This window comes from Clytia hemisphaerica, unplaced genomic scaffold, assembly GCF_902728285.1.
Source record: "Clytia hemisphaerica strain Z4C2 unplaced genomic scaffold, Clytia hemisphaerica genome assembly, whole genome shotgun sequence".
NCBI lineage: Eukaryota > Metazoa > Cnidaria > Hydrozoa > Leptothecata > Clytiidae > Clytia > Clytia hemisphaerica.
The window spans coordinates 1,603,384-1,628,068 of record NW_027103770.1 but is presented as its reverse complement, the minus strand read 5'-3'; the positions used below and the strand labels follow the sequence as shown (position 1 = coordinate 1,628,068).

At 34.7% G+C, this 24,685-nt stretch overlaps 1 protein-coding gene across 1 annotated transcript; it reads left to right on the top strand.

Moving 5' to 3' along the window:
* Positions 1 to 421: 421 nt before the first annotated feature.
* Positions 422 to 15,083, top strand: LOC136805899 (ankyrin repeat and SAM domain-containing protein 3-like). Its single transcript, XM_067062474.1, has 12 exons — positions 422 to 586; positions 1,993 to 2,210; positions 3,170 to 3,291; positions 4,564 to 4,645; positions 5,091 to 5,223; positions 6,093 to 6,204; positions 7,077 to 7,207; positions 7,532 to 7,550; positions 7,754 to 7,960; positions 8,402 to 8,477; positions 14,161 to 14,226; positions 14,829 to 15,083. Exons 1-12 carry the CDS (start codon positions 469 to 471, stop codon positions 15,066 to 15,068), a joined length of 1,524 nt encoding a protein of 507 aa, XP_066918575.1. The 5' UTR covers positions 422 to 468; the 3' UTR covers positions 15,069 to 15,083.
* Positions 15,084 to 24,685: the final 9,602 nt, after the last annotated feature.

Genomic DNA, 24,685 nt, shown 5'->3' with positions numbered 1-24,685 from the left:
CACTTTATTTCATTGAACATTTCAATTTTGAAGGGGTTCGGTGGCTTCTAGGCTTTATTCCAAGCCTTATCGGAACAGTTTTGAGCTTTTAAATTCTAACATCCTAAAAGTCTTTAAAGTCTCATGTTAAAACTCTACTTTCCAACTGTAGTTTAACGCGCTTAAAAATCATTTGTGGTGTTTAAAATATCGCAAATATCCCCTTTGTCTCAAATATTTTGTCCATAATTGTAGTTTGGTTCTCAAACCGTTGGATTGGTTAATGGATGCGTGTCTTGGTCAGATCTTAAAAACTTACATTCTCAGTATCAAGAGAAAAATAAATAAAAATTCAACAGCAATAGGTGTATGTTTTCTAATCTTTGAAAAAACTTCATAACTAAAACAATACCACTGTCTTGTATTTCTAGAAAACATATATAAATAAAAACAGAAAATAATATCCAGCATCTATCAACAACAATTGTTATGGATCCTTTCGAGACGTCAAGTTTTTCATCATTGATTGAACGCGAAGAGAGAGAAGAAGTCATCCAATTAGATCTTCACACAGCTGCTCTCATCGGTGATTATGATATGGTGAGAGGTATGGAAGAGTTTAGTTTTATTCAAAAGGGTTTGAGATATATCTTTTTGGATCAAACCTCACAAATTCTTTTCCCCAACTATTTTCCAAAGCCGAAATATTCAATAGTATAACTTTTTAACTTTTAGTAAGATAACATTAGAATTGTAAGTACCGTGTAAGAACCTATTTTCAGAAATTTGATATTGGGGTATCTCGACTCGAAAATAGTTAGGCAAATACTGGATTGTTTTACTTTTACTTAAGACAACGGTAGAAGGTTTCTGCAGGCCAAATATCTCAAACCATCTAACTACCCCTTAAACATTCGCCAAAATCTTTCGTATCGCAATCAGTACTTTGAGTTACTACCTCCTTACACATTAGGGTTCCAAACTAGGAAGGAATTCCAAAGTTAGGGCTGCTGAAGATAACTCAGAATCGCCCATAGTGTCCTCCCCCCCCCCTTTATAAAGGGGGGGATTCTGATTTTGGCCCTTTTTTTAAAGTATGGGGGAAAATGAAAAATTTGAAATTTGCTGGGGGAAAATAAAGAGGGGGAAAACCATAAATTTAGGAGATTTTGACTGGGGGAACTTCACTGATCTCAAGGTGATCTTGTTGCAAAACCTGTTTAAGCAATAAAATCAGCAAATCTTTTGGGATAAACCAACTTTTCAATACAAGTTCATTTTTCCAGCACTTTCAAGGCTATTTTTTCAAGATTTCCAAAATTTCAAACTTGATTTAAGGCATTTTTATGTTAACCATATGGGGAACCGCAAAATCTTCAAATAGCTGGGGGAATTCAAAAAAGAGGGGGGAACCGAAAAATTTTGAAATATGGTGGGGGAAATAAAGAGGGGGGAATGGAGAAAAATTTTGATTTTTAGTGGGGGGAACCAACCCAGGAGGACACTATGTCGCCCCAACTCGGGAAGTCTTTCATAGCCTGGGACAACATAGAAAGCAGACACAAAAAACAAGGGTTTTCCAAAGTGGCAGACGACTATACTAAATTTATGTCAGCCTTTTTACTGAAATAACTATGGATTTTTCATTCCAGAATTTAAATGAAAGAATATTTTGAGATTTGGAATGAGCTTATTTCAAGAGATCTTCTCAACTTCACATAGTGTTATTCCAAGACCTCTATAATCTCTCTCGTTTGAGGATGAGCAGAAGTCTAAGCTAAAATCTAATAATGTTTTCTGTGTTTTAATAAAATTTCCTTGGTGTATGTGTAACCATAAACGCTTTATGCAACCTGGATACAAAATTAAAAATCATGTTCCGGCATTCCATTTTTTAGCTGAATCACTTAATTGTTTTCACTATTTTACCAGTATTAATAATAATCCACAAGGCATCCCTCCTATAAAATCACTGTAGTAACTTACTCTTAAATTTAACTAATCTTACATTAGACTGCATCCACAAGAAGAGTGATTTGGACCACACCAACCGTGGTGGTTGGACTCCTCTCATGTATGCTGCATACGTTGGTCGTGATAACATTCTCAACATGTTACTCGATGCTGGAGCTCGTATTGACATCCAATCAAAAAGTGTGAAATTGGGTAGCACTGCTCTTATGTTGGCTTCCTATTGTGCTACAGAATCAATCATGTATTTCTTACTACAGGTAGGATTTTTTTGTTAAAGGGATAATCAGATGGTCTGAGATATTTTGCCTGCAGATAGCTTCTAGGATTTTAGGAGAAACCTCTAAATTTTTCGGTGTACTTATTTTCCTAACTCAAGTTATGCCACTTTGAAATTTTGTCCCTGAAAAGTCCCATTTTTCGAGATTTCAAATTAGCATAACTTGAGTTAGGAAAATAAGTACACCGAAAAATTTAGAGGTTTCTCCTAAAATCCTAGAAGCTATCTGCAGGCAAAATATCTCAGACCATCTGATTATCCCTTTAAACTCAATTCTTCACTCCTCTTTATCGTTCAGGTTTATTAAGCCCCTTATGGTGGGCTTTTCCAGAAAACAATTTGATACGGGGGTGGAGGATATAACATTTCTGGGAAATTTACCCACTAAACGTTGTGATTTTTGACCCCCGGACAGCAGGTCTAACTCCCTGGACAAGCATCAGTTGACCCCCTGGACATCAAAATTACCCTAAAACAGAGAAAAATTACACCCAAAAAAGAGAAAATTTAACCCCCCCCCCCGGACAAGGCAAATTTTGGAGATTTTTCACTACCCCCGGACACTATATCCTCCACCCCCCATGTACGGGCATTTTATGGAAGAGCCCAGTTCATTAAAAAATCATAGACAAAATCGTTTGGTTCATAACAAAGATTAAAAAGGCAATACCTAGAAAAGAGGTTCAAGCTAACGATCGTAGGAGCGAACCTCAAGGGTAAATTTTCAGACCCTCGTAAGGTGCATTGAGACCGTAGCAACCGTACTTCGGGGGTTCATTTTGCTGCGGAGAAAAGTTTGACGGGTTAGCGAGCGCCTCGCCAAAAACCGGGATTTTGCTACTACAAGAGCTTCGAAAGTTTAAAGTGACGTAAAAAAGTCCTTCGAAAAGTGAAAAGGATAAAATAGTCTTCCCATTATTTTACTTTCCAACTTTTTAGCACGGTGCATCGATCAATCTTCGAGATGGCGAAGGAATGACTAGTTTGTTTCATGCAGTGCGTCAAGGTCACCAATCTGCTGTCAAATTACTGGCATCCAAAGGAGCTGATCTAGACCTTGGGTAAGTCAAATAAATACATGCTTTTTCTTATAAGAATGGTGTTTTTTCATTTCATCATGGGTATTCTTAATTTTTTGGGAAAAATCCTAAAATATTCTTACGGTTTTCTTTTGGGTAGAATCGAAATTTAAACTAAGTTTAATAAGAAAATACATTTCTGAAGCATAAAATGGCATTTTTGTCAAGGTATTAAACCTGGGATAGTTGGTAATTCAAAGTTAAAAAATTGTTCTTTAAATGCCATTCTGAGGGTTTGTTGCCAAGTTTCATGATGATGATATTATAAAGTACATTCTTACAAAAAATACGTGTATGTTTACAATTAGTATGCTGATAAAATAGTTACTTCTAAATTTTACCCACGAAAAAGATTTTTTCTATTACTTTACTGACGATCTTATTACGAAGTACCTTTCAATTACACACCCCGCTTCATCCCTTTCCACTGGAAAAATTGGTCAAAATATCGTCCCCAGTTGAAAAACTCTAATTTTTATCAGATATGAAGGTCCTCACTGCAAAATGTTATGCTATTTTTCTCATCCCCATTGACTTTTTTGACTTGAAAACAAAAGAATTGAAATCCCCAGCCATAAAAAATATCAATCGCCATCAAGTTTTGGTCCGTTATTTTTATCCCACTGACTGATAAATTCCCACCGGAATTTACTTCAACGCTCTTACTTGGGTAACGTTATTTGAACCTCTTTTATTTGAACCTTTTTGTATCCATGTCATGAACTAAAATATTGTTCCCTTAACTGGATAGCCTTTAATACGGCTTTAAATATACTCTCCGTATTATGAATTTATCATTAATTCGAAAAAATTATTGAGTCCCTTCAAGATAGAATTAGAGATAATCAACACTGTAAGTGTCATTTCTTTCTCATTTTGTAGGCAATACTTGACGGAGATCACGCTAATACACGCTTTTTTTTTATAAGAATGGTGTAAATCCATTTCATCATGTATATTCTTAACTTTTTTGGGAAAATCATCCTAAAATATTCTTACAGCATTCTTAGGTTAGGATCCTAATTGACTAAAAAATGGTCTAAAAATGGCATTCTTAGCTCGAGTAGCAAAATTCTATGATGGTGATATTCTTCACATTTTTTGGCCATTTTCATCATGGACATTCTTTAAAGTGTATTCTTATTAAAAAAAAGCGTGTAATGCTAATGGAGATAAGAACTCCTATAGATGTGATGTTTCTTATTGAATCGTTTGTAATGATGAAATTTAATATTATTTCCTTTCATTTTGCAGGCAATACTTGACTGGGATCACACCAATCATGGAAGCAGCTATATCCGGACACGAACTCATCTTCAATATTTTACTAGACCATGTAAGTCTCCTATATGTTATCATCGTGACTTTTTTTCCAGCTCCATCACTCACTTGATTCGATTACTAACTGAAATTAGTAAAATTTCGGAATTCCAGAGGGGTATGATCCTAAAATTGCCTGGAATTCCAAGGGGGTAGGTCACAAAAGGTTGGACCTTCTCAACAGGGGGTGTACGGTTTTTTCCTGGAAAAGTCTATTTTTAGGCGAGAAAGATTTTTCATTTGCTAAGACCTATTTTCGCCTTGTCTTTATTTGAATCATTGAATCATTGCGTCAGAAGAAGGCATCACAATTGCTTTGAGAGTTGACTTTCTGACTCCTTTCGTTAAAAATGCGAGAGTGTAAAGCCAAAAGTTTAACAATTCAAATAAGAGTCTATGGCTGTTTGGAATATTTCATACATTGGTGAAAATTAATTTCATTATGTTACTACAATCACCAGGGTGCAGACATAACAAGGAGAACGAAAAAAGGAGAAACAGTCAAGAGTTTGGCCATGCGTCATAAGAATACATCTATAGTTGCACTGATTGATAAACACATTTCACCTCAAGAACCTACCAGAAAGGAACCAAGTAAGAATCAGTGTTGTAATTTTTCCTTTGTATTTTCAAATTTTCGAAGTTCAATTGCGGAGGAAGGTAGAGGCTTTAAATCCATTTTACAGGATGACGGGGGGGGTGCCCGGCCTTCGACCCTCTGAACGGGGACTAAAAAGGAGGGAAAATTGGAAAAAGTTGTGAATTTTACGACCCCTATGGGACTAATTTGTCCAAATTTCGATGTTTTTAAGGGCAAAAAATTTAAATTTTCTTATTTTTCCGACCTTGAATGCGATTGAAATTTAATTTTCTGATTTTTTTTAACCCTTACGGGCACTTGACTAAGTACCCCCCCCCCCGCAATAATAAGTTGAGGTCCCTAATAAGGTCCTGGGTACTGCACCATGTCAACCAAATTACTCATCAAACACAAAGCCTTTTTATAGCGCCCGTACAGATTCATAAATTCCGGCTACAACACTGAAAAACTCCGTGATCTAGTTTGATATCTATCACTGTGAAGGTGTTTGCGATGCAAGATCAATCCTAGACTAGAGTTTACTTCTGACTAAATTTTGCTTTTTGATAACTTTTTGACGCCGAGTCCAGTCCGACTGAGCAAAGGCAGAAAATTACCATATACTACCGGGCCACTAAATCGTATTAGGATTAAATAATAATAGGATTGCCATCCAGTCTATAAAAAAAGCTTTAAGTGGACCCCGGGCTAGGTCAATCCTCCATAGATCAACTAAAACAGAACCTCGGCAAAAGTTTTTTGCCAATCGCGAAAATTTAATCTTCAAATACAAATTTTTTGAACAACCATTAGCTCTTTGGAAATTACTCCTGCGGCGTTGAGATAATTTCAAAATAACTTTTTATTTCGTTTCCCTTATCAGCATTGGAGTTACACGACCAATTCGGTGCATCCATCTCATCCTCTGGTGTCATAGAAGGGAGCATCCAAGATGGACCTGCCATTATTGATTCACTTATGAGAAATGCTGCCAAGTAAGATTGTTTGTTTTTACGAAAATTTGAAAACCAAAATTGGAAGAGTTTTTTCAGATAGATCATGCAAAATACCTCCGAAACTAGGAGACCATGTCATAGACTTCCGTATCGTTCCGAAACGAAAGGGTTCCGAAACTGCAGTGGTGTGACCGTTAAAATTCGAAACTTCGAAAAAGAAGACGTTACAAAGTAAAACAGATCAAAACGGCTTTGCTCCACTATTTTCATCGGAAAAATTGCTCCGAAACGTTTCGAAACCAATATGAACACTCTCGATCCGTAACAGAAACCATACCGGCACGATACGAAACCGTAACGTCTGAACATGGCCTGATTTCCCCTGACTTGCTGCGTATAGCTTACTAGATAAAAATCGGACTAAATCTCCGACCATGTTCATAGTTAACGGCTCTGCTTCGATCCAAAACGAAATGAAGCCGTTCTACTGGTTAGAAGTGACGTAAAGATTGAACTTAACCAATGGAATGGCTTCATTTCATTTCCGAGCGAAATGGAACCATAGTGTGTGAACCACAGATATCTTATATAAAACACTAGATGGAAGCCTAGTTGAAGCAAAATAATTCGCTATCTTGAATGAATTTTGAAGTCATTGCAGTGTCAAAAAAGTTTCAACAGTGAAAAACCAAGTTTTCAACTGCGACCTACTGTGGCCTACCTTCAGCAAAGATGGCGGATTATTTTGCTTCTCCTGTCGTTGCTTGGGAAATGCAGAGTAGCTCTATTTAGTGTTTATATAAAATATCTGTGATGTGAACGTGGTCTCAGAGAGTAATGAAACGGAGAACTTTAACATGAATTATTGATATACATTCTTGATTGACTTCTTCGTATTTCCTTATTTTTAGTTCGGCGAGAAATCCAGATTTTTCTGAAGGAGCACCCGTGGCATCACTTTGTCCAGAAATACAAAACAAACTCTCCATCCAAGGTCAAGGAGGTCCTCCACCGCAAATTAATAACCCCGTATTTCAAAATGGTATTTAATTTTTTCTTTCTTGTCTTTCTAATTCCGAGACCAATACTATCATTCAAGTTGTTAATAAAGTTTGCTTGAAATTCATTGATCATGAAACTTTTTTTTATTCATATGCTATGGCCACGAACTACTCTGAATTTAATTTAATGGTCCTTGAGTTCATGTCTCTGAGAAAATCAATCTCGTATTAGAAGATATTCATTTGACTTGGAGTGTTCCATATTATAAAAACACATTCAATTTAATTACTGAAAGCTCAAAAATCTTTAACGAATTCTTCTCTTCGCAATCGTTATAATTATGTTGTTTCTTTTTTACTTTTAGAACCACCGAATCAAAAAAGGTATACCTACAAATTCTTTAATATCGCAATAGAAACAATAGCCAAAATATGATAATTTGAAATTAAATCAAAAATTAAACTTGGTTTCAAATGGTTTTCCATGAAGAAAGTAGTTGTTTTCGTTCCATTTTTTGTTCCGACTTCTATTAGAACAGCTATTGTCATGTTAATATTTTAAAATAATATTCCCTTTCATTTTCTAGAGCTCAAGGTATTCTTAAACCACCTATAGACGTTTTCAATCAGAATCCGCCCATCAGCGCCCTTCCGCCTAAACTACCAGACACACTGGGTGAACTGCTTGCAGAATACAATCTTCAAATGTATTTACCGAAGCTGGAAGGTGAAGGGTTGGATGTAGCGACATTCTTGGAACTATGTGATAATGATTTGAAAGAATTGGGAATTGAGTAAGTTGTTGCGCTCTCTAAGGCGGCGGTTACACAGAGCCGGGTGAAATTTTGAAAAATATCACCCCAGGTAGAATATCACTATGGTCTTTAAGACAACACTCTTTCTGTATACACATATTTAGGCGGGGTGAAATCGCTTTTTTGGCTGGGTTAATTCCGCCCGGTCCTGAGGACCGGATTGAAATTTTTTTATGATTTTTTTTGCAAATTTTTGAAGATTCTTAAATGTATGCACAATTTCTTTTTTGCACCTGGAGTGAAAATAAGTTGAAAAAAAAACTTCTTTTAATTAGTAGAGTGATCGAATTAAGCAGTCAGCATATAGTTTAAACGTGATTGTATTTTTCATATATCCGAAAAACGTCTTTCATGACATTCAGAATAATTTGTTCACCTTTATATCCATCCTTGATTATTTTCCCCTTTTTGCTTTTTCAGTAAATTCGGACCACGTAAAAAGATGTTGTTAGCAATACGTGAATGCAAGGAACGAATGGCTGTTCACGACCCTAACGTAAGTCTTTTCAATCTAATATCTCAAGAAAAATGTTTTCTCATTTCAAGACTTGATTTACGAAATGAGCTCTCTGCCGGGGCAAACAAATGCATTAAAAAGTGCTAGCTCTATTGTAGTTGTGCTGTACAGATGTATGAAATTTTGCTGATTTGATCCAGTCTAATGTCTTTATTTTCATCTTCCAGACGACATTTTTATTTCTACACTTTACTTTCCATCCACAGATCATCTATAGATCCCTTCTTTCGATTTATTTTAACCCTTTTAGTACCACTGCTTTTTTGATTCTCTTATTTTGGAAAATTGTTTAGCTCGAAATCTTATTGATTGGATAGACGGGAAAGGTGCCCATTATGAAAATTGAGATTAATTCACTACAAGATGGAATCGAGTAAAATGTTAGACGATCCTATCGTCTACACAAGATCACTGAAAAAGGGAATAGTTTAGGAGAGGCGTGATAAATTCGGGTGGAGTAAGCAGTGGCGGAGATGTTTACAGTGTAGACGATACCAATTTGGCGCAAAAGCAAAAAACTGAAAAAGCCGTGGATTTGCCTTTGCGTATTATTGACGATTCGGTGCGGCCATTTTCAAAACATTCGAAAACGCACAGCATCAACTTTTACTTTTCTACACTGGCTGAAGGATTTTTTTGCATGAAATTCTTTTCTTTATGGGTTTATTTTGTAGCTCAAATTTAGAATGTTAGTTTGCAATTTATTTGCAACAAGTATTTAAATTTTAAGAGCCATGCTTCGTATGTTTAACATACTTTTTGACTTCAGAAACACAAAGACTAACAGGTTTGTTGTTAATATTTTTTACTTCCAACCTTCATTTTTCTTCTTTTTAACTACAGTAATTTAACTCAAAGACACCACACTTGCTGTACATTTAGTATCATTGTACACATATCCCTTCTGATAAAAACAGCTTTTTACCTTCTTTTCAATACTCCCTATTTTTGTTTTGTTAGAAATTCTACAAGTTACCAATTTTTAACTTTTATATTTTTTATATTTGACATGTTCAGTAGTATAGAAGTATAATTATAGCCACAGGAAATCATTTTGAAGTTTTTAATTTTTGTTTGTCTGGAAGATGGTATCAATTTGAAGGTAGACTATGTGCTTCTGGCAGCTAGAGAAGAGTTTTATTCTGATACAAAAAATCATTACAGGATAGTTTGACAATTGAAGACAATTTGTTTACAATATTTTCCACCATACATATTCTATATTTAAAGATGATTATATTCTGGTCTTAGGTGGAAGACGTTCATGGTACAGCAAGATGCTGTTATTGCTACCATACAGTGCTACTTGAAAGTCTTATCCAAATCCTAGCTGGAAAAAATGATTATCTAAAAAAAGATAAAATATTTTATTTTCTCAGACATATCGTACTACATATTCTACAAATGGCCTTTCAATTGCTTTTAATCGGCTGATTGGAGTAAAAACTGAGCTTTTTCAGGGTTTCGAGAAATTAAACCAAAAAATGCCAGAACAAATTCTCACCCTAATTAAAATCCCTGAAGTACAGTAATCTCTAAATTAAAAAAAAAAATTTTCCTGATTTCCTATATAAATTTTTAAAAATAAGGATAAAATTTTAGTTTTAGTTCTGTTTTGCTAACTTCTTTATATAAACATTATACTGTCTGCTATTGCGAAACCATATTTTACATTAACTTATGTAGCATTAAAATTACCATAAATCCTAGAGCACTCTTCAGATTGACTTCAGATCTGGTGTGTAAATTCTCTGTACAGACTGGAAGAAATTTGCAAATAAAAAATGCCCAAAAGATACCCCAATCAAAATCTTGTTTTTTCAGCAAAGGGCGACAACAGTCAGACAGTTTCTTTTTTCAAACAGCCAAATTTCTTGTTAAAAAATTGCTAAAATTGGCATAATTCTGGAATTTTTTTACACGATATAGACATTCCTTTGCCACACAATTCACCAAATTTTGTTTGAGATATTCATTCAATCTGAAGTTATTTATAAAAAAATATAAGTCAAAAAATTATATATATGAAATATTTTAATTCCCGCAACCCAAGATTATGCTAAATAAACCAGCTGCGCTGGAAGCTCCGGCTTTAGAGATTAAAAGATGTGAAAGCTGAGCTTGTTGAGTTAGTTGTGTTCGAACGTTGCCCACAAACTACTTACTAATCAGAACATCAGAAAGCAAAGCAATAAATCTATTGAAGAGCGAGTATGAGAAATAATCTTAACGAATAAATAAACCAGCTGGAAGTTTAGCTCTTTTAAATGATTACACATGCACTTTCTTGCTTAAATAACCAAGCCCATCCCCCGCCCACTCATCCTCAACTAAAAAGTTCAAAATTGGAGCTAAAGGAGATAAACATTTAGAAGTCAATATTTCCAAGTTCTTTATAAATTTATTTTTTTCTAAACTTGCCAATAGCAAAGCCATGATGCGCCGTTGATTTGATTGTCCGGATAAAATTTCGTTAATGGGATAAACTTTGCGAGGATTTAATTTCGCGATTGGGCCTACCCTCGAAATTTAAAAATTTTGCGGGGACTTAATTTCGCGGGTGGCATTATTGGGTGGCAATATTTTCACGATTTTGTGACTTAACTGTCAAATCGTGCATTTTGGTTGTTGAAATACACATTATTAGCACTTCTTTGATGCCAGTAAACATTCAAAAAGTATTTGTTTGACAAATTTTGAGTTTTGTTTAGAAATATTTCGCGGATGAGGCCTTTCCAAATTTCCATTGTGACTTAATTTCGCGGATGACACCCAAATCCGCGAAATCAGCGAAATTTAATCCCTGCGAAAGTTTATCTATTAAGCCACGGGTTTTTAGCTAACCATTATTTTTTTCTGCTGGGATAATACTTGGAGAAGAGTAGGATAAACCAAATAAAATGGTACAATAGTGTGTATGTAATAAATAGTGTTATATTTGGAAAAAACCTGTTTCGGGTTTGAAAAATGTTCAAAAGGAACGGTCGCCCAGCCAATGAAATTACGACAAAGTCCAAAAAATATCATTTTCAGTTATAACACTGTGAAAATTTCTCCGATCTTGTTCAAATTTACACAGGAATTGTGTTTTAGTATCCTTTACTGAATTCTCATAGTGATATGTTTGTAAAAAATCTGTGTCGGGTTTGAAAAATCAAAAGAAACGGTCGCCAGCCGCGACAAAATTACGACAAATAAGTCCAAAAACGATCATTTTCAGTCATAATACTGTGAAAATTTCTCCAATCTTGTTCAAATTTACACAGGAATTGTGTTTTAGTATCCTTTACTGAATTCTCATAGTGATATGTTTGTAAAAAATCTGTGTCGGGTTTGAAAAATCAAAAGGAACGGTCGCCAGCCGCGATGAAATTACAACAGGTCCAAAAATGATAATTTTCAGCCATAACACTGTCTGACTGTGAAAATTTCTCCAATCTTGTTAAAATTTACACAGGAACTGTGTTTCAGTATCCTTTATTGGATTCTCATAGTGATATGTTTGTAAAAAATCTGTGTAGGGTTTGAAAAATCAAAAGGAACGGTCGCCAGCCGATGATGAATACGACAATAACAAAGTCCAAAACAGGATCATTTTCAGCCATGGATACATAATACCACAAAAAATACTGTGTATCAATGGCTGTGTGTTTGAAAGTTTCATTGTCAAGTTTGAAAATCCAAAAGGGACAACCACCAATTAAATTATATCATCATGAAAAATGTCCAAAAGTCCAAAATAGATCATTTTTACAGCATAAAATCATGAGAAACACACGTATTTGAATTCAGTATACAGTACAACGTACAACGCACCATCAAACTTCTCATAAATCATGTCCAAAACATCATGAATAAGGATGAAAATGATCAATTTTTCACTGAGATTTGCCAGTATACGTGCCAGTATTTGCTACACAGTCAGCTAGTCCACTTTCGATCTGTTTCGATAGCCATCTTTTTCTAAATACTTTTCGGCCAATCAAATCACAGTATTATCGGAATCAGTGATCCGTTTTTGTTAAATCGGAATAGATCATCGGATTAGATAAACAGACAAAAAATGTCTTAACCCTTGTCGGAAGAGAGAATTAAAGGCTCCTAGGCCGGAGCAAAAATTTTGTGGCTGAATGTCTTGACCTGTAGTAGAATAGTAAAGGAAAAACAATGTTTGAGAATGTGTAAGTACAATTTTTACATTTTACCCTAACCACAACAAGTAGAAAACAACAAATTAGTCACTTATATAGAAAAATTTCTCAAAAATTAAATAAATAGGTTCAATGTACGGGTAGCAACATTGAGTATTCACAGCTTGCATTTGGCAGTACCATTTTTGATTGTTTTGACTGGTTTTATTCTTCATTTAACGTACAGAACAATTTTCCAACCACGTTCTACTGGTTCAATTTCACAAATTTCACAAATTACATAAAATAACACGAAATAATTTTATAAAAAGTTATATAAGCAGTAGGGAAACTTATTACCAAAACCTTTTTGGTGACTTCACAAAAACATTTTTGGTTAACTCTAGATATGCACCATTGTCTTCCACAGCTGATTGGTTGAAAGTGACGTATTGACTTATTTTACGTCACTTACAACGAATCACCTATTGGGTACGTGATGTAATGTCAGAAGACCTTGGAATGGCACATATCGTGAATTTGCAGTGAATAGGTGCAATCCATTGAAGTGGCAATCTGAACACCCAATAAATAAGAAGAATTAGAATTTGTAACACCAGTTCTAAAAAATTCTATTCATAGAAACTTGGGGAAATAAAATACTAGATTAGAAACAAACATGAAAAAATTTACATGAAGGAAAGTATTTTCAATCAAAAATCAAAAAGTAGTTTGAGGTATAAAGTAGTTGAGAAGAGTGAGAATATGTGAAAATTATATGCTCGTGCTCATAAACCACATAAAAGCACAAGCTGAAAATTTTAAGGAATGGAAAGAATGGAAAACATACCTGATTAAAATGGAATCTTGAGGGGAAAGTCAGTCAGGTTGTTGTTCATCATATTCAAAACGATTTTTCCAAAAGCAAATCTTGAGGAATCTAATCCCTACTGACACACTAAAGACTTATATACTGTACACAAAAATTCATGCATAAAATAAAAGACTAATAAAAGTAGAAATTGTTCTCCACCATGAAAATAAATCTCATAAAAACAAAAGAGTGAAATTTCATCAGCCATCTTTCTCAAACTTTCAGCTGTTTGCACTCACTTCGATCAAAAAACGCAAACGGAAAATCTCGAAAACCCGCTGACCTCTCTCAGAGGTCAGTCAGGCAAGGATTTTTATATTGAGGTGCGCCAAATTGGTATCGTCCGTTTTGTTCCAAAACTCTAACTACCGCCACTTTTTTCCCGTAAACCGCCCTGACTCTTTCTCGCATTTACTTTAAACGGACGATAGCATCGTCTAGTAAAATGTTTGCTGGTTTTTGTTCACTCTTTGACCCTTTGGTCGAATAACAATAAATAAAACATTCCTTACGAAATTTTGACCAGATTTTGACTTTGACAAATCCTTTTACAATATTTTTCTCACCATGAGATCAAAATCTTGGTCGAAGTCTCAGTCCAATGTCTTCCTTTACATCTTCAAACTACATTTTTATTCACTTTACTTTCCATCCACAGATCGATCAGGTGCAAGTGGACCAATATCAAGTTCGTATAAGAGATCTAACAATGCATTTACAGCAGGTAAAATGTTTTAAAAAATTCATAATGAGAGAGCTGTGATACGAGCCCTCCCCATTGGGGGAGGATGATAGAGCTACATTTTTGTATACACATTTTATATAGCTATGAAGTGACAAAATGAATTCTTCACTTACTGAGAATATTAGTCTATACCCCTGTCTTTTGAAGCATGTGATTTATCTCCCAAAAGCGAAGTTCCCTTACCGAAAATCTTACAAGAAATAAAAATCCTAGAGACAATAATAAGATGATAAGTTTTCGAAATTGGCTCAGAAATATTTTAAAGAATAACTGGCTAAAATTTTGATAAATACACTCTCTTGATTTTGGTACTCTAAAACAAATTTAATGCACGGGTTTCGAATTAAACTGAATTATCGTTTTTGAGTTTTTGGCTGTTATAGTGACCCATACAGTATGCCAAAATGGAAAAATTAGCTAAAATCGCTTGTCGCACGGCCACTGTTTTGTTTATATGATTTTTGTTCGTGCAAATTACATGGGATCAAATCAAAAGCTACGCAAAAATCTAATTCGAAATCCGTGTATTTACGTTGCTTTGGACTACCCGGTATCATAGCTTGGTTTTTGTTTCCTTCCAGGCGCTGGCATACTGTAAGAACTATCAAACTCAATTATATCAAGAACAACAATACCGTCAAGAGTTTGGTAATTATCTTGAAGCAGAAGCACAAAGAATGAAACAAATCTTCTTTTATTCAAATAACATTGGAAAGAATTGTAAAGAAGCAAGCGCACAACTTCGAAAAATGAAGTACGGTGATTTTTTATTTTTTATTTTTCATTTGAGCCCTAGGAATGAGTACTTTCAGCCCCGCTAATTAAATTTTCGTAAATTTCCAGCCAGGACATTCTTATTCTAACCCCTCCGCTTATTGAGTTTTTATTACTCGGGGCTTCGCCCGAGTGGTCTATATAGTGTCAGCAGCCGAAACCATGGGGTTCCCAGTTCGAATCACTGCTCGTTTCATGTTTTATCAAATATCGGAGAGGCCGGCTGTGGCCCAACTGAAAACAATTCAAAGACTGGCCAAAAGTCCTTAATTACCTGGGCTATCGAAACGTAAAATTAGTGTATTTTAGCTAAATCTCTAGCAGCATTTTCTTACTAAGCTAACTGACTTACCTTTGCTCACTATAAAGAAATTAGTTAGCTGTCCTAACAAATAGATGTTGATTTACTAAAGCAAATATAATTTTATTGGCAATACCGAAAACATTAAAGGTTTTGTTTAAAAAAAAAGAGTGATATCGTTTGCTTACTCATCATTTTTAATTAACAAGCTTTTTGATATTGAATCAACACGGATGCGGGGCAAGATCGGTCAGAAAGAGGAAAAGATAAACAATTTTTTGTTTATTCAGCACAATATAACAATAGGCAGACACAGTCCCGATATGAAACATGTGTTTGATATGAAACGGGAGCACTCTAGCAATTTTCTTTCGTTCTTCTAAATACATCAACCAGTTCAGCATGTTTCTACAAAAATTCAAAGACCATCCGAACTTTTTAAATCTTTCAAACGAACTACATATAGACACTTCAGTATTTGAAGCTGTGAAAAATTTACAATGTGAAGTTGAAATGGCTGGTAATCGACTTGACATGACTTTTAAACAAGTTGAACGCACACTAATGATAGCTCAATTGGAAATTCCTAATAATCAACAACAATTACAACAGCAACCACAACAGACTGCAAACCAACAACATCACACCTCAATCACAAACAACAAGCTCATCCACAACACTTACTCCAACCAACAAAATCCTCAGAGTTTGGCAATTCCTCAACACCACATCAACAGCATTTACAACATGCTTCTTAAAGAATATCAACATTAACATCAGCACCCTTCAGAAATAATTATTGATAATCAACAAACAGCAGAATGAAAATCCTCACACCAGCATTGACTAGTCATCCATCTCAACAAAACACTCAACAATCTCCTCAACAAAACACTCAACAATCTCCTCAAGAACACCCAAACATTATGTCTATTAGCCACCATGCAATGATAATCAACTTCATACCGTATTAGCAACAAAAAACCTTGCAATCACCAACAAACTTCTCCACAACATCCACATATTATTGTGATATATCAACATCATCAATGAGAGACCAGGAATAGACTGTCGATTGTCATTAACATATGATCTGGTTTGGAGAACTGATTATCGCAACAACAGAAGTCTGATATATCCTCCATCCGAGTCTTAAGTATTATCCATCTATTGGCACCTATCAAACCATTATGTTCACGATCACTATAAGTTCTAGGATATCAGGATTTTGATGCAAGATAAAATTCGAAGAGTATTTCAAATAGAAGCTTTTAAGCATATACTTGTTGTTTTTATTCGTTTCTCCAAATTGACAATTTTTAAGATAATTTTTTTTTACCAGCACTTTATTTACCATATAAATTATTATAACAATTATAATAAGATATTTTTAATTCGAATATTTTTTGTCCTGTTTGTAAGCCTTTTTGCATATAAAGGAAGTTCTTTATGAATTGGGTACCTCATATTCCTTAAAATATTGAAAGCTTTGATATCTCTTGGATAACTATCATAATGTTAAATTTTACAAATAAAACCTAATGAAGATGTCCTTTGACTTTCTTGAAAACCTTCTGTTGGATTAACTGGTCTGGTATCTCCAGTATTTCCAGTCCAGCGTTCTCTGGCTACCAATCACATTCTCATTACACGTTTTTTTATAAGAATATCCAAAAATTTTTGAAGCCTTGGGATGTTCTTAACTTTTTGAGTTTTAAGTTTATGTTCTTATTTTCACTATTTTTTGAGTATTTTTGTCTATTTTCCTAAGAAATTCGCCAGCGAAGCCTTATAATGTTCTTAACTTGTTCTTAACATTTTAGCCATCGAAGCCTTATGTTCTTATATAGTTTTTTATCATAAAAAAACGTGTACTTCAATCTTCCCTCCTCCTTTCCGCTTCCAAATTTGAAGAATTCAAGATTAATATCTATTTTTTTTTCCTCTTTAACACAACGATTTTACTAGCTTGTTTTAATTTTTTTTAACGTGCATTTCATTTATAATAATTCAATATTATTAAATCAGCATTTTAGTTGAATATTTTTTATACCAATAGCCCACTTTTTTTGTAATTTTTAGGTAATTTTTTTCAAGTTTATTGTTTTGTAGATGTTCATTATTATTTAGTCCAGAAATTACTTGTTTTAGGAATAAAAGCGAAAAACTTATAAGAAATATTTGTATTATCCACTACCTCAATAGATTCTCCAAGAAGCCTTGTGTAGATAGGAGGTAATTACTCAGCAAGAGTGAATGTCCTCGTAAAACCTTGAAACATCTAGGTGAATCAGTTGTATTTTGTGAACAATTCAAGACAGGCAAAAATCTAGAACAGAACTCTGAGATTCAGAATAAAATCTAAGGGAATACACTTTCTTTATTAGAACCTAGTTTATAAGAACATTTGGGAACGTCTGCATTTATAAGAAACTTTCTTGATTACAATGATGTTTCTACTTTCTAAATTAAAAAGCACATCCACAATCTCCGTTTTTCGATAATGAAAATTTACTTGATAATGATAACAATGAGATAATCCCTCTCTAATTAAAGGCATTTCTCAATCCTTTCCTTATCTTATGTAATTATAGAATTTCCTACAGTTGTTGATAAAGGCTATATGCACTGCAGTACACCCCTTTTTTATAAGAACGTCTAAAATTTTCAAAGCCTTCGAAGGTTCTTTACTTTGTGAGTTTTTAAACTTTAAAATGTTCTTATCATACTGTAAGTATTTTTGTACAATTTGGTGTTTTAGAGTCCATAAAGCCTTGAAATTTTCTTAATTTTTTCTTAACATTTTGTCCATTAAAGCCTTCTGTTTTTATATAGTTTGTTCTCATAAAAAAAATGTGTCTGTTTTCCGAAGTGTTTACTGTTTATTGCTCGGGGGGGTACTAGGCTTGTAAGGTGACAGTTATTTCCGAGCCAAAAATCGAAAATCGACATTTAGAGAGAGGAAAAATTGACGGGTCCCCTTAGACAGAATCTTCTCAAAATTTTTGTCGATTTTTACTCGATTTTTTTCTAAGTTTTCGAAAATCACGACCCTTTGAGAGAGGAAATTTCAATTTTTGTGAATTTTGGACCCTTTCAGAGAGTGAATTGCTTTTTTGTAACCCGCAGAGAGACTTTCGGGAGTGTACGAAAGGGATCCTCATGGCTCGCACATACCCCTCAGCCATTTTGCCTAAGTACCCCCTCCCGGTTTTTATTGTGAAGACAATGCGCGTGATAATGTATCACGAATTAATTTTCTTTTGTTTCTCCTACAATAAATAGTCCTTTTTATCCGTTGTTATCCTTCCCTTAAACATTTTTCTTCTCTAAACATTCAACTGAATATAAAGTGTCGTCTATACGTCTTCTTGTATTTCATCTTGGGTGATACATTTATTTGACGGACGTTGGCACTGGCCGATTTAAGACAATAAATCAAGTACGTCACGTTTGTTTGACAAGTACCTTATCGGGGAAAACTTCGTCGGGAAAAATTCTCGTCGGGGAAAATTTTTGTCGGGGAAAAATATTCCTCACTTGCTGGTAGTTGGTAAACGCATTAAGGCCGGGGAAAATATTCGTCGAGAAAAATATTCGTCATTTGGCCAAAATTTCGTCACTTTCCCCCGACGAAGTTTTCCCCGATAAGGTACGTCGGAAACATGCGAAGGAGTGCAATGCTCGTTAAAAGACAATGAAATTACAATTATAAATCTCTTCATCTGATAAGTTCGACGTGGTCTAAAACCGCCTATGATTGGTCCAATTTATTATTGTGCTAATTTTGGTATTTTTAGAAAACCTATCAAATCTGAAAAGAGTTTTTGACTTTTTGAACATATTGGTTTCTTTATTAATTGCAAAAGATGAGACTTGCTACAATAAATTTTTTAGCCATCGTTTTCACGTGCAAGTGGTTTTATCACACTCCAATCTTGATAAAAATGTTTGGATGGGACGTATTTCAGATTCAAGAAAACTTTGTCAAGTTTTAATACCTGGTACACACAATTCTGGTGCTTATGGCATTTTGTTTGGTCTTGGACAAACTCAGGATTGGAGTATTAAAGAGCAACTTGAAAATGGAGTAAGGTTTTTAGATATTCGTTTGGCTCGGAACTTATCACCAAACGATTTTGAAGTCGTTCACGGATTCATCAAATTGGGAAGTTTTAAGAAATTTATTTTGTCTCCAGTCACTAAATTTTTGACAGACAACCCTTCTGAGGTTATTTTAATGAGAATTAAAACTTACGGATTTGACTTTGATGCAGAAGCTCGTTTGGAACGTGATTTCATGATGAATTTGGAATATAGATTTTATCAGAAAATTGTGAATTCAAATACATCAATCAGTCAGGTACGTTGAAACACCCCCTGTCTCAGTGACCCGTTCAGTGCGCTTTAGTTAGTGGAAATAAAAGAAAGGGGCTAAACCCTGATAGAGGCCCCCAAGCGGTTTTCGTGATGACGTGATAGAAACTTTTTTGCAGCGTGATTACGTGATTTGAAATTTTTTCTTTGTGATTGCGTCAAAACATGATTGTGATTTGAAAGATTTTTGATACGTGATCTTCCATTTTTTTTGTTGATTTGCGTGCGATCGTGATTAAAGACAAAAAATTGCGTGATTCCTGATAAGAATAAGAATCACCCTTACGTTACTTATATGTATGTTACAGCTTCAGAAATCCATTTAAGTGGTTCTGAGTTTTTATAGTGTTCCTCCCAAATGATTCCAACTCTGGAAAATTTTCCAGTAAATCAGTAAATGGAAATTTTGGTTGCCAAATTAGTGGAATGCCAAATTTTATGGCGTTAAAATCTAATTTTGTGATGATTGAGAGTAAATTTATAGACTGCCAAAGATTTATAGTGTATGAGCTTTGGGGAGAAACTCAAATAACAATTTTTAGCGTTTTTTTATTAAATTTTTTTCAGGTTCGTGGCAAGATTGTGCTATTGAAAAAACACCACAAAGCATTCAAAAAGAAGATTGGGCTCGAATGGCCGTTAAATAACAACGTACAGGATAAATACCAAATAGAAGTCAAGAGCTATGATCTACAAATGTTAGGAACAACTTACCGAATATCTTGTCCATTCATATTTGGAATTGACATTAAGAAGAAATCGGATGCAATATTAAAACATTTTAATCAATCTGCTCGACACTATGGGTCAGGTTTTTATATCAATTTTGCCAGTGGCAGCTATTATGGGTTGTTTATATGGAGAATCGCATCAGTGACAAACAAAGTTGTATTAGATTATTTCAAAACAAACTCACATAGAAATATAGGTAGTATTGTGGTTATAGATTATCCAAATCGAATACCAGGGTTGGTTGAAACACTTATTGAGTATAATTTTTATTCAAATTTTAATGCAAATGACAAGATTGCTTGATACATAATATAGACACACCCCTGTCTCGCAGCCGCGGCGAGACTTTTGTTCACATCGGGGATAAAAATTTTTATTGTAATTAATATAATTTATTATTTATTAATATAATAAAATAATTTTATTGAAATCTTAATGGGGATAAAAGTTCTATGGTTTCAAGATTAAAAAATCCAGTGTGGATGGTTTTAGACTGCAACTTTTAAACATTGAATTTTGAATGTTGGTGAAATGAAACTCATGTTCCCAGTGGGGCCGAAATTCTAGGGTATTTTCTCACCGGGGACGAACTTTTTGCAAAATTTTCCAGTGGGGCTGAAATTCAAATAAGCAATTTTTTGATAGCAATCTTTGGTAAAAATCTTAAAATTGCACAACCTCTTGCAACCTGTGCAATTAAAATGTTCAATGATGTAGGTAATTCAAGAGGAATTCCTCTTTCGATGTAATCATATAATTCTTGACAATTATCCACTATTCAGAAACAATTACACGTTTTTTGGATAAGAATAAATTGTATAAGAGCATAAGGCTTCAAACTTCAATGCCAGAAATTTAAGAACATATTTTAAGACTATAACATTTTAATTATAGTGCTTCGAGCCCAAGTAAATTAATTCATCACATATTACAAATATTACTGAAGTACTTAAAGGGACATAACAGTACTTGCGAAATTTGTAAACAAACTGTTAGCCTGGGTATCCAGCCCGTAAACTTTTTTTTGATTTTGATATTTCTTATGTTTACGGTCTGGTTTACCTAGATTGTCTGCATTCTCATCTGAGGATGATTATGCGGTTATTCTGATTGGTTGGTCCAAGCGAATCAGAGATCTGAATGGTGGCGCGCGTATAAGAAATTATGCGAGTACGCCTAAATATTTAGGTGGACCGCGCGGGCGTTCAGCAAGGCGCATACGCTGCTTTGCAAATCTCCCTGACTTTTCTTCTTCGAAGCAAATAACAATAGAATATCTAATTATCTCCCTTGGGTGTTTGACCACGCATCCAAATAAAAATAACAATATAATGTAGGGAAGAAGTGGGAGATCAAAAATGGGAATTTTAGATGTCCTGGTTGTTTTTCTTTTCAATTACTGCTAGAATTCTTGTTTTAATCTTCGGAATGACTTGTTGCATCGTGTAAAGAACCAAAGGTATATCTTTATTTTGCTTCATTCTTCTTTTTGTTTGGCAATTTTGTATTGCTGTTTTGGGTGGATTTTGAAAAAAGAATTTCTCCAAAATTCACTTTGCACTTTTTGTCTAAACAGACTTTCCACCACACTGTCTATATTTTATGGTCAAGGCTGCCATTCTAAATTGATTTATTACTGCTGGGGTACCATCTTGAAATTATGCATGTCATTATGTGCATATATTTATTTGCAGCCATGGGATTCATGCAGGAAAATCTGTCAATAGGGGTTCACCTGATTTCTAGGTGAACCAAGCTCTATAATTTTAGAACTTTGTCTGGCTGAGGTAAAACTTATTTTTTCTAAAATTTTGAGCTTGGATATCCAGGCTAACAAACTGTATGCAGCGGATACAAAATCAAACCAAATGTCACATGTCAAAATAAAAAATCAAACCAAATATGGCTAATTTTGATTATTCAGTTGTTTTACAAGTTTGTTTTGGACACGCGATTTTAATTGTTCTCTTTAATGACACGTGGTTCGCGCAATGTCTACATTTTACTACTTTAATGTCCCTTTAAAGTTTTCTTTGTAACAGTTATATGGTTATTGTAGCTTTTTCAAACATGACAACTGGATCCAAGCCACGACATAAACTTCCAATATGAATATCACTGGGTCGATAAACGCAAACTTATTTAGATTAAACGCAAACTTATTTAGCTTTTTCAAACACACTCCAATTTTGATAAAAATGTTTGGATGGGACGTATTTCAGATTCAACAAAACTTTGTCAAGTTTTAATAGCTGGTACACACAATTCTGGTGCTTATGGCATTTTATTTGGTCTTGGACAAACTCAAGATTACTGGAGAAATGAGTCGAATTTCTTCGATTAAGCTTATATATCAGATTCAATATTTATTTGTAAAGTTTTCAAGATATAAAAGTACTTGCCACGGTAAGTAAGTAAGTTTGCGACCGCAGTCGGAGGCGACCCGAAGGCTCCTCTTTCGATAGCTATCTTTCTATCTATCGCCACTCTTTCTCCCTGGATTTCTCCACTTACCCTTGATCCTTCTCTTAGTTGCTGAGCATCAAGCAGAGAGGCATCAAGTACCATTTTAGGAATCTTTGGTATGACCCGACTGGGGGTTGAACCCACAACCTTGCGAACCGTAGCCGGATGCTCTACCACTGTACTACGGTCGCTTGCCACGGTACTTGCAACGATTGTAGATAATCATTGGAATCATAGAGTTTCAAGCCCGAAGCGCTAGAGTACACCGTCAACCTTTACAAAACAAAAAAGATGATGAAGATATAAAAAATGCACTGCCTTTTGAACGACAGATTGAATCTAGCATTTTATTTTGTTTTGTTTTTCAAAATCTTGCAATGGATTTTACTTTTGATATTAGCCCGTCAGCTAGGACCTAAGAATTCGGTTTTTCGTCTCCGGAATGGGAGTAATCCTAAGGTGGTTTTTTGGTATCCTTAGACATCCTAGTTATAGAAAAAGTTGGTCGACCAGATCAAATCGGTAGCTTGAAAAGCAGCGGCAATGTGCATTCTCATCCAATAGCTCCATTTCTAGTCAGCCCTTTAAGTCTTGTTAAAACTCAATGATGAGGATAATATTAAGGGTAAAGATAAGGGTGGGAAATAATATCACTAATGCATTTACTGGTTCGGACGGGAGAAGAGTGCAAATTATTTTTTAAATGGAAATGAAATTTCAGGGTACCTATTTCCCACCTAGAAATACCCAAACTTAATGAGCTAGATACCACCCCGGGGGGGGGTACTTAGGCAAAATGGGTGCCGGGTATGTGCGAGCCATAAGGGTACCTTTTCTCATTCCTCAAAAGTCTCTCAAAGGGGTACAAATTCAAAAGTTAGTCTCTTGAAAGGGTCCGTAAATCACGAAAATCAAAAATTTCTCTCTCAAAGGGTCACGATTTCCAAAAATCTTGACCAAAATTTGGTGAAAATCAAACCAAAATTTGGAAAAGAGTGATCAAAATTTAGGAAAAAGTCTCTCAAAGGGTCCCAAAATCACCAAAATTTTGTCTCTCAAAGGGTCGATTTTCGATTTTCGGCTCGGACATACCCGTCACCTCGCAAACCTAGTACCCCCCCCCCCCCCCCCCCCCCGGGGATACCACCTACAGGAAGACTAGCAGTAGGGCAGTATGTATAACAACCGAGCTTGTCAAAAAGTTACTAACCTATATTGCTATCTTCCTCATTCTTGTTGTTTATTTCATCGTTCATTATGAAATTTTCTTTGGTGAGTGAATCGAACAAGATACATGAACACACTAGTTTTTATAACTTACTTTAATAATTAGTCATTTTTATAAAGATGACGCGTTCTTTAGAAAAAGTAACAAACATGTTTTATTACTGGTTAACAACCAACCAATTCAAATAAGAGCTTGTAAAAACTGCATCTCGTCCCCTTGTCCCTAACTTTAAAGGGACATTAATGTAGTAAGTAGTACAATCAAGGTGTAGTCTTTCTAAATCGACTTCGGGTAGGGTTCAGTCATCTCAACGAGCACAAATTTAGACATATGGTTCTCGTGATATTTTCGTGAACTAACTCAGTTGAAAATACTCAGCACTTTTTTCTGCACTACTCTATATATTCCCATGCGAGACAATCTCTATTCGACAAACTACAAGACTTAGGTATTGTTTTCCTCCCACTAAACCCTTCTTATTTTTGTCGGCTTTTATTATACGGTGATGGAAGCTTGACTTTAATTTTAAATCAAACTATAATTCTTTCTGTCGTTGAATA